The following is a 17,751-nucleotide window of genomic DNA, read 5'->3' on the forward strand; positions in this document are numbered from 1 at the left end:
AGAAATTAGGGAGATATCGGGTTAAATTCCAATCTGAGATTTCTAGGGTTTTTTGGGGGCTGTCTTTAAATTGGGGCTTTCTCAATTTTAGGGTTTAGAAATCAAATTGGGGACTAGGGGAGCGTTATTTGGAACGAAGTGGCACAGATCTCACTAGCAGTATAAACCTAGGGTATTCCCGTTTCTTGAAGTTCAAGAACAGAGTCTAGTTCTTGATCTTTCTATCTCACAAACCAAACCAAACACTTCACCATGACAAATACCACCACCCGAATGGAAATCTCCCAATATGATGGGAAGATTGACTTTGGGAGTTGGAAGAAAAAAATGAAAGCGTTGCTTTCTCACAACAAGGTGGCCATTGTACTGGAAGAGGACTCCAAGAATTGGCCAGAGGAGAAGCTGAAGAAGAAAGAGGAGATCAATAAGGAGGCATACAACTTGATAGTCATGAACTTGTCTGATAGCGTCCTCAGGAAGGTAAACGAAAACGAATCACCGATTGAACTTTGGGGTAAACTCAATACCTTGTATGCTTTGCAATCTACCCTCATCTTAGCCTTTTTAAAGGGGGCTTTATTTTCGTATAAAATGGACAGTGCTAAGAGTATAGATGAAAACCTAGATGAATTTCTAAAAATGACTTTGATCCTGAAAGGGACAGACCAAGCATTAGGAGAAACGAGTCTAGCCATGATCCTATTGAACTCTCTGACTGATGACTACCAAGTAGTCAAGAATGCCCTACAGTACTTGGGTATTGTACCAAACCTTGACCTAATAACAGCAGGACTTAGGGCCAGAAAATTAGAATTACAGACCCAGAAACGAAATGGCACAAACCTGTTTGTTAAGAGCAAACCAGAGTTTAGTCAAACTGGTAGGGGAAATCAAAATCATCAGGGGGCTAGAAATAAGAAAAAATGGAAGGGCAACAACAAGCCTAGAGTAGAGCCTAGAAAATGCTTCTTTTGCAATAAAACTGGGCATATTAAAAAGAATTGTTTCGAATGGATTAAAAAGCAAGAACAAGGGAATACAGAGAATAACTTAGTCACCACCAAAAACCTATTAGAGGAACCTGAAGTCCTTACTGTGTTAATGAATGACACTGGTGAAGAGTGGGTGATGTACTCAGGTTGTTCGTTTCACATGAGTCCTAAAAGAGACTGGTTCCAGGAGTTTGAAAACGTTGACAATGAAACAATCTACATGGGAAACAATAATGCATGTAGGGTAAGAAGGATAGGCACAGTGACACTAAAGGTTAACACTGGGAAAATGGTAAAACTAACTAGGGTTAGGTATATTCCTAAACTTACAAGAAATCTGATATCCCTTGGCACCTTAGATGAATCAGGATGCTGTTATAAAGCAGAAAACAGATGTTTGAACATATATAGGAATAACAACCTGATACTGAAATGAGAGAAAAGAAATGGGCTTTACATACTCTGTGGGATCCATTCCCAAAACTGTTTTAATTCTGTGTTTATTTCTACTAACCTGTCCAATACAAAGAAGTGGCACCTTAGATTAGGTCACATGAGTCAAAGAGGTATGGACATCCTGAAGCATAAAGGGCAGTTTGGTAAGGATAAGATTACATCTCTTGAATTCTGTGAGAATTGCATTTTAGGCAAACAGCGTAGGAACAGTTTCACTAAGGGGACACACCTAGCCACTAGCCAACTAGAACACATACACTCTGACCTATGGGGACCTGGGAAAGTGAAATCTTATGGGGGGAATAACTACTTTATGTCTCTAGTGGATGATTACAGCCGCAAGGTGTGGGTGTACCTTCTGAAATCCAAAGATCAGGCCCTAGCTAGGTTTAAGGACTGGAAAACCCTAGTAAAGAACCAAATGGGCAAAAGGGTGAAGGTTCTTAGAACAGATAATGGGTTGGAATTCTGCAACCAAGAATTTGACAAGGTTTGCAGTGATCAAGGGGTCTTGAGACATAAGACAATAACCTACACCCCACAACAGAATGGAGTGGCAGAACAAATGAATAGAACATTCCTTGATAAAGTTAGGTGCCTATTAGTAACCTCCAAACTCCCCACCTCTTTTTTGGGAGAAGCCCTTACCACAACAGCATACCTGGTAAATAGGAGTCCATCTACTGCAATAAACCTAAAGAGTCTTGAAGAAATGTGGACTAGTAGAAGCCTAGCTCTAAGCCACCTAAGTGTCTTTGGTTATGCAGTCTATGCACACACCACAGGAGGAAAACTGGAACCAAGATCAACTAAATGCATTTTTTTAGTGTATCAAGAAAGGACCAAGGGTTATAGAGTTTGGGATAGAGAATCTCCAGGAATTAGAATTATTGTGAGCAGAGATGTGATATTCAATGAGGGAGTCTTTCCCCGTAAGGAAACTAGAACAAGTGCAGATCCTACTTCAAGCTCAGAAGATGCCTTTAGTCATCCTGAAGTTACATCAATTGAGGTGGAGCCTCCTGCTCATACCCAACCACCTCAAGGAACTGAAACCATCCAAGAAATTGAAGCTATTACTGAACCTGGAGGAGAAACTGGAAAATCTGATCCAGAACATAAGGATGAGATAGAAACAGTAGATGACACTGAAACTCAACCTGAAAACTTACAAGACTACCAGCTTGCAAGAGACAGAACCAGAAGACAGGTAAGGGCACCCACAAGGTATTCATATGCTAATCTAATATATACTGCTCTTCTTGCAGGTACCGAAGTACAAAGTTCAGAGCCTAAAACCTATGAGGAAGCCATGCTGTCAAGGGAAAAGAATCACTGGAAGGCTGCCATGGAAGCAGAAATGAAGTCCTTGGAGGTGAACATAACCTGGAAATTTGTACCAAAGCCAAAGGATCAAAAATTAGTACAATGCAAGTGGCTGTTCAAATTAAAGGAAGGTATCACTGCAAAGGATCCCCTCAGGTACAAGGCTAGATTAGTAGCCAAGGGTTTTACCTAAAGGGAGGGAATAGACTTCAATGAAGTCTTTTCCTCGATAGTTAAGTACAAAACCATAAGGCTAATGCTGTCCATAGTAGCCCACCAGGATTTAGAGCTTGAACAATTAGATGCCACAACTGCATTCTTACATGGAGATCTTGAAGAAGAGATCTGCATGAGCCAACCATTAGGATTCATAGATCAAAAGGCCCCCAACCATGTTTGTTTACTGCTGAAATCCCTATATGGCCTAAAACAATCCCCTAGGCAATGGTATAAGAGATTTGACACCTTTATTGTAGGTATAGGGTTCACTAAAAGCAAGTATGACAACTGTTTCTACTTTGCTGTTGTGAATGACATACCAATTTACTTACTGTTGTACATAGATGACATGTTACTGATAAGCAAATCAAAGCCTTTAATTTGTGAGCTAAAGGATAAACTCAATGCTGAATTTGAAATGAAAGACCTAGGGGATGCTAGGAAGATCTTAGGCATGCAAATTGATAGGAATTAGAGCAAATGTAAACTGAGAATACACCGGTGTTCATACCTGCATAAGTTAGTAGAAAAGTTTGGAATGACAGGGACTAAAACTGTTTCAATGCCTTTAGCTAGTCATTTTACATTAAGTAAGGCCCAATGCCCTAATACTGATGCTGAGTTAATTAAAATGGAGTCCATACCCTATGCAAATGTAATTGGGTCCTTGATGTATGTTATGATTAGTACTAGGCCTGATTTATCATTTGTAATATCATTTCTGAGTAGATACATGTCCAATCCTGGTATGGAACACTGGACAGCCCTAAAATAGGTGCTTAAATATGTTAATGGCTCATTGAATGTTGGATTGGAATGTTGTAAAAGGACTACCTCACTTGAGTTGGCTGGTTTTGTAGATTCAGATTTTTCAGGTGATAGGGTCATTAGGAAGTCAACTACAACATATTACTTCACCTTGGGTGGTAATTGCATAAGCTGGAAGTCACAGTTACAGCCTATAGTTGCACTGTCATCAATCGAAGCTGAATATGTGGCTGTAGTTGATGTATTTAAGGAGGCAATTTGGCTTAAAGGGATCTTGAGTGAAGCAAATCTGTCTGAGCAGAAGCCAACCATATTTTCAGACAGTCAAAGTGCAATACACTTGAGTAAAAATCTGGTGTATCATGAGCGGACCAAACACATAGATGTCCGCTACCACTTTGTGAGGGATCTGGTCACCAGGGAAGAGATAGTTCTCAATAAAGTTCCTACTGAGCACAACCCAGCAGACATGGGGACGAAGATTGTTACACTTGCTAAGTTCAAGCATTGCTTGAACCTGCTGACCATTAAGTAAGCAAGGGTAACAAAAAAGCCATGAAGGATTCACCTAAGGCAAACTGCACTGCTACAGAAGGTTTCAATCCATCAAGGTGGAGATTGTTGGTGTGATGGCTTGAAACGCTGTCGTGTTATAGCTTAAATGAGACGACATCGTTTTGAGCAGAATTGAAGAAGCAATCCTGAGTGTTGATGAAGAGAAGATCCAAAGGCTGAAATTAGTCCTTCAGTCAACCATAACAAAGCAGAACTTATTTTGGCAGATTGTAACACAGTAATTTGTGTGAACTCTCTCTTCTTCATTGACACAAAATTGAGTCTGTTAGGGTTTACGATTTTGGGTGTTTTGAATCTCATAACTTGGTGATTGAGTGACTGTGTCAGGTCATTCTGGGTGTATTTGTATACGCAATCAGTAGGGATTGGAAGTGTAGAATCTCTAGGGTGAGTTATAGGTTGGAGGTGTAATCTGTAATCTTGACGGTGGTTTTAGTGCAGCAAGCTTGTGTGTTTCCCGAGCTCAACGTGGACGTAGCTTGCTCAAATTGAGCAAGTGAACCACGGTAAAATTCGTGGTTGTTCTTGTGCGTTTTTGGTTGTGATTCTTGATTGTTGTTTGTGGTTGGTTGATCTTTGTGTGTGTGGTTATAACATCAATAAAATATTATCCTTTGTTTTCAAAATTAGATTTCAGAAAATTAATATTAATCTCCAATAGTCGGTGTTGATTGTGCCATAATCACATACATGGATGATGGACCGGAGTTCAGTTATATAAAAAAAACGTAATGGAGGAGGAAAAGTGCATGTGAAGAAATGTTGGGTTGGGTTGGGTTGAATGATCAGGCCGATTGATCATGATATGGAAGAACCAAAAGCATCAACCGTGGGGAAGATCAGGATGAGGATTAAGAAAATGATGCAGCTTGTCAACCGCAAGGAAGGCAGTCTCACCTGCCACTCTTACCGCTTTGCCCGTTCCTTTTCCCGCTAACAAGGGGCATTAAGAAGCAGAGAAAGCAAAATCTAATTTTGAAGAGACGTTATAGAAATAATACTACAATTACTTAACCACGAAATATATATACATATACTCTAAATTTTCATAGGAATAACTCGGCCAGGCTTCCATTTTTTATTGTTTAAACTTATATAAACATTAAATCCTGTAAGTCATGTGCCTTAATTTATTTATTTTATTCTTTTACAAACTTTGCTCTACTGAATAGTCATTTCAAGTTGATGTATTAATTTGTTTGCTCAAGTTCTGCGTGGTTTTCAGGCACTATTCCTGATGAGACAAACTATAAAGACGATAGTTGGTGGACGCAGTAAATCAACTGCAATGGATGGCTAGAGCCGCCACATTCTCCTGCAAGTACTGCACCTGAAAGAGGGTAACTTAATTAAGCCCTGTTTTATAAGCTTCTTAATTTTCTTTTCTACTTTCAAAATGTGATCCTGAATTTGTTATAGGAGATCAGTTTATAAATTAATTGACTTGTTCATTGTAAAATGCCATTTACTCAGAATGATTATTAATTAATTTTGGGTTGCATTTGTTTACCATCAATCATTGCTATCAAAAGCTTCAATAGTTATATACAAAACAAGCAAATTTATCCTTTCTTTGAAAATGAAAGAAATTTTTTTAAGTATTAACAAATTTTATATATATATAATTAACCAGTCTATTTATGTAAGTGGGCTGTGGTCTGCCCAACACCTTTGGGCGATAAGTCAATGAAATTAGGCCACTTTTAAACCCAAATTAATATTATAATGTAATTATTTTAAGCAAGCCTTAGGAGACCTAAGGCAGTATTATATCAAATAGTGGAATGATAAATACATAAACTGCTCACAAGGGAATGAAAAAATAATAATAAGATGTGCCTAAACCTTGAAATGATCATCTCACATCACACGGTAGAAAAGTAAATGACTGCTATACTATAAGTGATGAATTTAATACCTCATACAAGTTTATTCACCAAGGGAAGACCTTGTGTGGCTGCTATTGCCAGAGTGACATCCTGAATTATTCATTTGGGGTTGTGGGAATGCTTGGTCTATAAGTGGAAAAGAAAATTTCAACCAAGAGCGGAAATTGCAAAATGGCAAATAAGGTCACTGGGAAGCACCCGAGTAGCAAAATTGGAACGATAGTCCAATTCCATGAATGAAAGAGAAATGTGTAAAGGGTTGCCCCAAATGCTGCCATCATACTTGCAATAGAAAAGAATAGCGCGATAAGGCCGATTATTAACTTCCTTGGCAATGACACCAAAAAATCGTCTTCCGAGTAACGTGAAGTGAGGATTGCTAAGAACATAAGCACTGAAGCTGTGGAAGAAAAGAGTGCAAGCACATCTGATATGACAAAGACGATGAAAGCTATGTCATGCAAGAAATTGGGTATCCCATCATTGTTGTTGTCGCCTGGTACGGCGAAAGCTGCTGTAAAAACTATAGTTATTATCAATGCGGCTACAACACTGTATGACGCAGCAGTTCCCTTCATCCATTTTTCACCTTGTTCAACCAATTCCTTGTGCTCTTCAGTAAAGACTTCTCTGAGAGTTTTATTATTCTTATTTCGTTGCTCTTGAAGGGATGGATGGACATAACTTTCCACAGCCTGAAGATAAAACCTAAGCTAGCGTAAGCATGGGTAATAATAAATTTGATTCTCAAACAAAAAATCTCTAATATTATAGAAGAACTAAATGCTATAAAAAAAATTATTAATGAGGCCAGAAAAAATAAAGGAAACTTTAGAATTAGAATAAAAATCATATGTAGGCCAGATTTCTAAATCTCTTGCACATTCAATTATAAATTTATATTCCTATATGAAAATGAAAGTACCACATTTTAAATTTTTGGCAGATCTGCAGTTTGATGTAAGATCAAGGCATCTAGAGGCAAGAATAAAATTCCAATAAAATAATCATTTGAAGTAATAATTAAGCAATAATGCTACGGACACTGAAGATTTACACCAAATTTTTACACCAACCGACGTGTCATCTGAGTCAGACGTAGCCATGTAGCACACTAACAAGTATTCCACGAATAAAAGGTCATCCATCAAATATGGACGAGCGTCCATAATTATTGGACAACCGTTAATTTTAAATGGACTCCTGTCTATAAGAAAATATGGGAGTCCATTTAAAATGAACGATCGTCCAATAATTATGAACGCCTTTCCATATTTGATGGACGGCTGTTCATTCGCGGAATACTCGTTAGTGAGCTACGTGGTTGCGTCTGACTCAGATGACACGTCTATCAGTGCAAAAATTCGGTGTAAACCTTCGGTGTCCATAGCATTACTGATAATTAAGATGATAAAATAAGTTGTATAATTTTTTTTTTTTTTTTAAGGATTATATATTCACCTTGAACCATTGTAGTTCTCTCTGCATTTGCAATGCTGCACCGGAGACCTGACTTGAAGCTGCCAACTGTCCAGCTAAATGCAACAGGTTGTCAGTTTTTCTACCTTTGCTGACCCCTTTCCAGGTATGTAGATACACATTCCTTTCTTTTACAATTTTGAAAATCCTTTCTTGGCGATGTAAAATTGCCATATGAAGTAGACCGTGATCATTATCTTTGTAGCGGTAGGTAAAAGCATAGAAATCAACATTCAAAATTTCATTGACAATCTCGCAAATCCCAAGTTTTGCAGCTTCAAGAAATGGAGAAAAGAAAGTTTCAAGGGCTTCTGTAGTATTCCACGTAATGTCATTACATGACACAAGATTCTAACAATTTTAAGGGTTCGTACATGTGTTAACTTGATATCGCGCATGTTTTTGATGTCTGGGACTGCAATTAAACAACTCAAGTCAATGAAACAAGAGAAAGAATTCCTTCAACATACTCCATTTAAGTAAGAGAATTGTTTAATGCAAATTACCTAGCAGCATAAGGACATGCCAGATCATTTGGCGCAAAGCATTTGTGTTACAACAAATAATTACTATTATAAATGGTTTTGGCGCAAAGCATCTGTGTTACAACACCTGATCTGTATTAACATGAAACCTAATCTGCACTTCACAACATGACCAACATCAATGAATTTGCACCATCAACAGCCTGGATAACCATCAACACAACTGTACATTATCAACGGCACATCATCAACTAATTTCATCACCTAATCTGCACTTCACAACATGACCAACAACAAGGAATTTGCACCACCACCAACCTGCACAGCATCAATCTACACCTACACACCACCAACTAATTTTCATCAGCTAATTTGTACTTCACAACATCAAACTTGCACATTAATTAAACTGCACCAACATCAAACCTACATATTAGCTAAAACTACATTTCACAATATTCAACACTAATTTGTAACTCCCTTAAACTCCAGCAACTTCCATGACTTGATTCATCTCTTTTTCACTTATGAGGGGTAGGAAAAATTACCCATTACCGGAACCGAACATGGTAACCGAACCAAACCGATTTTGGATACTCAAAAATCCAGGCCGGGATTGGGTAGTACATTAGGAGATACCCGAATTTTCAGTTTGGGTACCGAGTCAATTTTAAAATAAATTTTGTACCCGAATTATACAAGGTTTAAATAAAAAAAGTTAAAAAAACCTAAAATCTAAAACTCTGAAACACGATTTCAATTACGTAAAACGCTAGTTTTCCAGTTCTCATCCTCTTCTTCTTGAATCTTAACTTCTCCAAATCGACTTAACCTAACCCACCACTGCCCTTTTCTTCCCTGAGCCTCATCCATCAAAACCCCTCAACCCTTGTCCTCGCCAACGTCGTCTTTCGTCGGAAATCGCTTGATTTGTGGATCACGCGAACCCGCATCCCTCATCAAATTTTGACCAACTCCAACCACCAAAATCTGACCTTTAACTACCAAAAGACTCCCCAACCTTTCTTCTCCATAACCCCCATCTGATTGGCCTCAGATTTTTCATTGTTCATCGGTGGTTTCCTCTAGGTTTATTTTATGCAACTTTGTAGTTGGATTTGAATGGAGCACTTGTGGAGTTGATTGGGGGAAATTGTTTGTGTGTTGTTGGAGTTTGAGTTGTTTTTCTTTGTTTTGGTGGGTTTTTCAGGTTGTTTCCTGTCGCCGGTGACCTGTCCTTCCTGAGTTTCGCTTCATGCCCACTAGATGTTTGAAGAAAGGCCGTAGTTGTTGTGTCATACTTGTAGTGTTGATTTGATGGCAATTTGAAGTAAAAAATTCAGTCAAAAGATCAGATACCTGGTAACCAAACCGAAAATTAAAATCGGTTCGATTATCGTGTGTACTCATAGGGGTACCCGAATATTCGGGTCGGGTCAGAAAATTGCAAAACCAATTTGGCTACCCAATTTTGCCCACCCCTATTTATGATAGTCATTTCTTTCTCAACTCAGTTAATTGAGTAGTTAACAATGCTTTAGTTAAAATGTCAACTATCTGCAGTTTAGAAGACACATATTGAATGACAACTTTTTTAGCTAATACTTGCTCCCTTATGTAGTGATCATCAATTTCTATGTGCTTTGTTCTGGAGTGAAAAACTGGATTGGCTGCAAGAGCATTGCACTAACATTGTCACATCAAATAACAGGAGTGGTGTTAATGGTCAGTCCCAATTCAGAGAACGGACTCTATAACCATGCAATTTTTGAGACAATTTGGGTCAAAGCTCAATACTCAGCTTCAGTGAAAGAAAGTGCTACAACTTTCTGCTTTCTTGAACTCCACTTAATCAGGTTTGTCCCATATAAACACAATAGCCACTAGTTGATCTCTTATCTTCTATATTATTGCCCCAATCTTCATCAACATAATACTCTACATGTAAAGTTCCTTCATGCTTGAAATGCAACCCATAGTTTAGGGTGCCTTTAGCATATCTAAGAACCCTCTTGCAGGCTTGCCATTGGAGCTAGTAGAAGCTTGCAAGAACTGACTTAGCTTGTTGACAGGAAAGCTAAGATATGGTCTTGTTAGAGTAAGGTATTTTAGTGCCCCTATAATGCTTCTATACAAGCTGAAATTATTAAAAGCAGCACTATCAATTGAAAATAATTCGGTACCCACAACCATGTGAGTAGAGCAAGAATGAGCCTCCAACATCTTTTTCTTGGCAAGCAAATCAGAGGCATATTTGGTTTGCTTCAAATGAATACCATCAAAAGTTCTAATTGCATCTAAACCAAGAAAATGTTGAAGTGAGCTAAGTGTTTTGAGAGCAAACTCATCATTTAGATCCTACATTAGTTAAGCAATATAAGCACAGTTGGAACCTATGATGAGGATGTCATCCATATAAACAATTACATAGATTAGTGAGGAATCTTGTTTCAAAATCAACAAACTGGAATCTAACACGAAATTATGTAATCCTTTGTTATAAAGTGATGTTTTCAGCCTATCAAACCAGGCTCTTGGAGCTTGGTTAAGCCCATACAGTTCCTTGTTCAGCTTGCAAACATATGATGGCTTAGTCGAATCTTCAAATCGTGTTGGTTTCTTCATATAAACCACTTCACTCTATGTGTCATTCAAGAAGGCATTATTAACATCAACTTGCTGGATATTCCATCCATTTGTAACAGCTAGGGTGAGAATTATCCTAATGGTGGAAGACTTTATTACAGGACTAAGGGTTTCAAAGTAACTTAGACCAGGTGTTTGCTGAAAACCTTTGGCTACTAACCTAACCTTGTACTTTTGTAATGAACCATTAGCATGAAACTTGGTTATGAAAACCCATTTATTATTCCCCACAACATTCATATCAAGAGTCAAAGGAATAAGTGTCTAGGTATTAGTTTTAACCATGGTATCAAATTCATTCTACATTGTAGCCTTCCACTCAGAATTAGCAAGGGCTTCAAATGCTGAGAAGTGCCATTATAGTCAAAGTTGAACCTATGGTAACACTAGACTGCTGAATGCCCAGCTTTGTTACACACTTGACAGACAAGTTTGTTCTTGCCATTACCTCAACCTCTACCTCTATAATAGGCTATGAAACCAAGATGTCTAGGATTGAACATGTTAGCACCATAAGTAGGACAAGGTTGACCAGTTGGACCAGAAGAATGATTTTGAGAAACTAGCACTACATAATGTTGCTAGTAATGTGGATTTCCAAGAAAGACTAATGAAGGAACGAAATTGTTAAAGAAACTAGAGGCTTTCAAACCATTCTAATTAGAACTATCACTATTAGCTTGATCATCAAGATTATTAGTTGATGCTATGTTTGCAGAGCTATTGTAAAGATCGATGGAATTGAACTTTTCAAGCTTGATTTCATATTTTTGCAATAAAAATTGCTCCTCTTGTAATGTGATAGAATCAACTTTTGATTCAAGTCTAGATGTAAGATTCACAACAACGGCATCATATTCAGGTTCTAAGCCATCTAATATATATTGCAGCAAATCCTCATCAGACACAATCAGACCACTAGCTAAAAAACTTTCACAAATTCTTTCATTTCCTTGATGCACTCACCAATACTAAGATTACATTTATGAGTAGTTTGAAAAAGATTCTTAAGATGTAAAGCTGTAGCCTTAGAATCTGTAACAAACTCATTCTCTAAAGCAAACCAACTTTCAGTTGAATAATGATATTTTGACACATTACCAAACATGCTCTCAAATATGAAGGCCAGAAACCAGCTAATAATAAACTTATCAATTCGTTTCCACATGACATAATTAGGTTTTATTTTGTCACTTACAGAATCATTGCTAGCCCTAAGTTCTCCTCGAATTTGACCTGGCTCATTGCCAATTTCAGAATCAGACCCTATGAAAGGAGGAGGACACGGAATTTTACCAAGAAGATGATCTTCGAGCTCATGTGATCCAATGGCAAACAAAACTTGAGAGCTCTAGAATCTGTAATTGTTCTGTGTAAGCTTGGTATTGATAACTTGCAAGCTTGAAGCTAGTGCCAAAGTGGAGCGATTACAAGATTCTTAATATATCTTCGATGATGTTAGGCCTTTGAGAGGAACCAAAAGTCTTGGCCATTAACGTAAGTTGTGGCTCTGATACCATGTGACTGTGAAGAAGAAAGAGAGAATTTTCTAGAAGAAAAGCTACTGTAATTTGTGTGTTTTTTTATTTTCATTGAATGAATTACAAAGAGGGAAGAAAAATATGTTATAAGCTTCTTACTTAGCTTGAAATGACGGCGTATTAACAGACTTTAATCTACTCCTTTATTAATGCTAAACTTGCAGTTTAACCCTTTTGACTTCTAATGGTCAATATTTTGTTCATTCGCTATGTGTTTGAGCTTTTGAGGCATGTTTATATCTGTCAATGGTTATAAATATTTTTTAGTGTCTTTTTCAACTTTTACATTATATAATAAAATATATTTACATTTAAACCCTTTATAAAGTTAAATTAAATGATCTTATACCATTAAGTGTCATATTTTTGTCCTTTAATAAATTTTTGTACCTTTTTAATTGTTTTTATAAATATGTTTCCTACTTTGATTTTCTCCCTTTATTTTATGACATTTCTACTATGTAACTTGTCTATACCTATATGGTCAGGATATAATCTTTGATTACATTCCACGTTGCTAATTAATTACAAATTAAATGACTAAAATAAACATCTATATCAAGTAATAATCATAAATTTTTTTGTGAGGTAAGACTAATTTTAATTTATATATGTCCCTTGTCATTTCTTTCTTTCTTATTTAATGAAAATAATAACAATAATAATAACAGTAATAACAAGTTGTAATGTGATAATTTAACGTTTTCTAACCATATTGCAAACAAGAAAATTACATTTGCACTTACCATAGTGACCGGAACTGATGAGATCTTTAATCAATTTAACACCTTTATCATCATCCAAACGTACTTTTGTTGTTGACAGAAGAAATTGAATTGTTCCCTTGTGGCCATATTCTGCTGCTGCATGAATTGGAAGATAACCATGCCTATGTTTGGAAATTCTGTGTGCCTAAGGACATAAGCTTTTGCAGCCTTTCTATTGCCATAAATAGCAGCCTGGAATATAACGGATATGCCATCTTCTCCGCTCAAATACTGATCTTGAATGCAAGCTCCTTTATAAGCCAAGTGGGGGCACCTGATAGATTAATTATGTGAAACATGGTATCCCCATATTCTGAAACATTTTTCAGTCAAGGCCCCAGGAGTCCTATCTACCAAATCTTGTGAAAGTCTCCAATTACGCTCATGTACAGCCTGATTAGTGGCCTGAACCGAGCATTATCAACTGTTATCACCTCAGTCCTTTTGTTCTCTGTCAATTCCAAATAATGTAGATGTGAAAATGTATGTAAAGGACTTTAAAATTTATTATGAAATTTCAATTTTTATCTGAGTCACATACGGACATTCATTTCCCTTTCAATACTGATTTATGACTCTTTTGACTTTTCAACTTTTTGGTTTTTTTCAGTAAGATCAATTTGACCTTCCAAATTACGTACACACCAGAAAAAAATTAGGAGGTATAAGTACTATCTACATAGTCTCTAACATACCTTCACTTTCAAGTGTTGATTCATCACTCGATTCATCACTCTTTTGACTTTCCGAATTTTTGGTTTTTACATCGGGATCATAAGCTTGCTTCGTTCCACTAGTGGTTGCCTCTCCCTTTTTACTAATTGAGTTATTGGATGGTTGAACACTATCAGCTCCTGTACACTTTCCGTTTACCATTAATTCCAAATTATGTACACATAAGAAAAAATATGATGTAGAAGTACTATCTATATAGTTTCTGACTTACCTTTCCATTTCAATACTATTTCAGCACTCTTGTGACTTTTTCCGTTCACTATTAATTTCAAATATATTATGTACACATGATAATAAGTATGAGGTAGAAGTACTATGAATCTATGTATCTATCGATATATAATATTAGTTATTGAAAGATATGATCTATTAATACTATGATCTGCATCTTTTACTTACCTTGCGCTGTCCCAGATTCATGAGCATTCTTTTTGCAGTTCAATTTCGTAGTTTCTTTATTGGAATCAACTTGCATCGTCTCAGATTTTTTGACTCCGGAGTTTAAAGATTGAACATGATTCATCTATTCACTTCTTTCGCTTTTATCAATATAACAAATACAATGACAATCAAAACATAAGATTCAGGACTCACAAAGAAAATATAAGAGTGATGAATTGAGGGTTTTCTAGGGCCAAGTCAAGATGGAGGTGGATATATAAAAGAAAATTTTTAATAAAAAGAAAAAGAAAAGAAAAGAAAAGTATATATGAATGCGTAACGAGAGAGAGGTGATTTGCTTGTTAATTTAGAAAATTCCGGCCACCCGTAGTGTCATATTGAGATCGATTTTTTGAAAAATAATTGGGTCCGTTTGTTTTTTTATTTTGGATAGGATTTCGGCAATAATATTGGGTAGTTGAACAGGGGAGTATTACGAGGTAAAATTTAAAAATTAACAAAAAAAACCCCTTAGGTTTGCTAATTTAACTAAACATCCCAATATATAAAAATTTTGTAAAATGACAAAAACACCCCCACCCACAGTGCTGGATTCCGGCCACCACCGCTGGAATCTGGCCGAAAAATGACGTTACGACGCAGATCGATCGGATCTAGTGGGTAGGGCATCGATATGGCCTTTTCCGGCCAGATCTACCATGGATCTGGCTAGAAAATGCCAGATCTGACCGTCAACGGCAGCAAAAGTCCAAATTGACGGCCATTTCTTTGGCCGTCGCTGACAGTTAGATCAATGAATTACCAACCAGTTTCGGTTGTTTGTAGGCTATTGTGACAGATTTCGACTACCACCGATGGTGATTGCCGGAATCTGGCAAGTGTGGGTGGGTGGGAGTGTTTTTGTTAATTTTTAAACTTTTTTTGGGGGTATTTAATAAAATTAATAAACTTAAGGGGTCTAAAAATATATACTAATATTTCCTAAATAATTAAACAAACAAATATTTTGGGAATAGGATTAGGAATATGGATAGAAAATAATAAGCCAAACGGAGCCAATATATCTAAATACTTTTCTTAACACTTTGAAATATAAGTACTCAATTGATAAGTGAATTTGTTGTATGATAATCAGTGCGTAGAACATATCAAGGTCTACAGTCAAATAAGATACTAGAAAAAGTGCTTGACAGACACGAAGAAAGTATATTAAGCTGTTCTGGGTGCTTCCCTTATATGAATTATTCTACTTGCTATTGCCAAGTGTCATGTTAATAAGTCATCCCCCCAAATCTTATATCAAAACAATACTATACTACATGAGCACAGGAGTTGTGGTATCGTGTGTTTCATATTTAGTTGGAGAGCTAATTAAAAATTTCGTGGAAAAGTTCTACTCAACTTCAACCATTTCCATATCATCTATAGAGACGTCTAAACCAATGGAATCTACATGGGGTCATGGGCATCACATCGAAACATTGTTGAGAAGGAAAGGTCAATGGCATTCATTGACAAATATATTATATTAATTGTATATTTATTTAATTGCCTTTCATACTTAGACTACCTAGAATAGATTAGCATGATTGTAGGACACATTTGTTTTGTTGTCTTTTATATTTAGACTACCTAGAATAGACTAGCATGATTGTTGGAAAACTTTTGTATAAAGCTACGCCTCCTTATTCAATAAAATACAATTCAAAAGGCATATATTTTTCTCATCTTTTCAAACATCTTTCTATAGGATGTTTTTCTAGTCTTGAGATTGACTTAGCATTGTGATATTTTTTCTATATAATTTTCGTTGTTACATTTAAATGTTGATGGAATAAACTAGTAGTGTCTGTTTAGCTACATTTGTCTATAGGATAAAAGACAAGATTTTCTTGTTGGGATGTTGCAATTAAAGACGAGTTTTATACCTAGTTCAATAAAAGCCAAGATTTTTTAGTTACTCAGAGACATCCTAATATTTATTTTGTCAGGATCATGCTTAACTCTAGTTGGAGTCAGCTTATTGTATTGAAATCATATTTTACAACTCAAATTCAACGATACACATGCATATTTACGGGTGAGTGGTTTCAGGTACCCTGTATTTTTCGAAGAAACCGAAATTGGAACCACATAATGCAGATTCCCAAAAAAAGGAACCGGAACCTGAAATGCAGGTTCTGGTTCCTTACCAGGGTATCCTGTAAAAAATAATTACCCCTATTAGTTTAAAAAATAACAAAAATACCTTAAAAATTTATAAATACATCCCTAACAAATTAAGAAAACCTACATTTAGTAGTTTTTAACTTTTGATTACTCATTCATTTGTGTCCGATGTGACTCAAATCCTCTAATCTCTAGGCAACATTTAAATTCAATCAATTCATCACAATTCACATAAAATTTCAATCAAAACCAAAACACAAACAGATTCCAAACAGGTTCCAAGCCGGGTACCCACTTCAGGTTCTTTTCCCAGGTTTCGATTCTAATTCTAAAACTTGTAGGAACCAGAACCGAAACCATACAGTATCGATTCTAATAAAATAGAACCGAAACCTACTCGCACAATATAAGTTCTAGATAGGTTCTGATTTCAGCTCTACCCGCTACACCCCTATGCATAGTCTTCATAAAATTATGTCAGGATATCCTGACTAGTTATGTGTGTATATAATATTACAAAACCAATTGGAACACTCACTTTGTCACTTTCTCATTCACCATTTAACACATGTACAAATGAAAAAAAAGATAGAGCAATAAAGAAGAAGACTTCATTTATTTCTAAAACAACTTCATTTATAACAAAGAAGAAGACTTTACTCTTATTAACTTAATTTATGTCAGACAAAATTGCAGTTCCAGTACTTGAAATTACTCTCATAAATTTCCATCTCAATTTGTATCATTTTTTTGTGATATATAATATAGTTTGTTCAATGAATCAAATAGTATAAATTGGTCTACCTAACAATATTATTAGACTTGTTATATAATACGTTATAAGTTACAAGTTTCATGTATATTTTCTGACAATGTTACTAGATACTATTCGATGCACTTTTTAATGCATTTTGTGTTGCAAAATTTGCAAATTATATGTAAAAATAAAAAATACTGTGTAACCAAGACAATAAATCAAATATATCATGTCAGGTTTAAGCAGTCTTAAGGAGGTAATTGACAAGTTTTGATTTCTCACACCTTTGGAGGTGTGAGAAACTAAATCCCAAACCTCAAGGGACACAAGGATATGAGCCAGGTTTTTCTAAACCAAAACGTACTACCACAGACATCATTGAAAAAAAAAAAAATTATTTCATGTCTACAACGTAAACACTCAATTTGGGTTTGTGTGAGAAACAAAAAAAACAAAAACTAGATCTTAGAACATAAATTTATTCTCCATTAATTATTAATTAATTCATTCAAAAAATTACCAACACACGTTGAGTCAAAGGTTC

At 36.0% G+C, this 17,751-nt stretch overlaps 1 protein-coding gene across 1 annotated transcript; it reads right to left on the reverse strand.

Annotated features, from left to right (window-relative positions):
- Positions 1-6,321: 6,321 nt before the first annotated feature.
- Positions 6,322-9,263, reverse strand: LOC116131895. Its single transcript, XM_031417554.1, has 3 exons — positions 9,212-9,263; positions 7,688-8,016; positions 6,322-6,921 (listed from the first exon to the last, which is right to left on the reverse strand). The coding sequence occupies exons 1-3, from the start codon at positions 9,261-9,263 to the stop codon at positions 6,322-6,324; spliced, it is 981 nt and encodes a 326-aa protein (XP_031273414.1).
- Positions 9,264-17,751: the final 8,488 nt, after the last annotated feature.

Source organism: Pistacia vera, unplaced genomic scaffold (assembly GCF_008641045.1).
Source record: "Pistacia vera cultivar Batoury unplaced genomic scaffold, PisVer_v2 Contig246, whole genome shotgun sequence".
Taxonomy (NCBI): domain Eukaryota; kingdom Viridiplantae; phylum Streptophyta; class Magnoliopsida; order Sapindales; family Anacardiaceae; genus Pistacia; species Pistacia vera.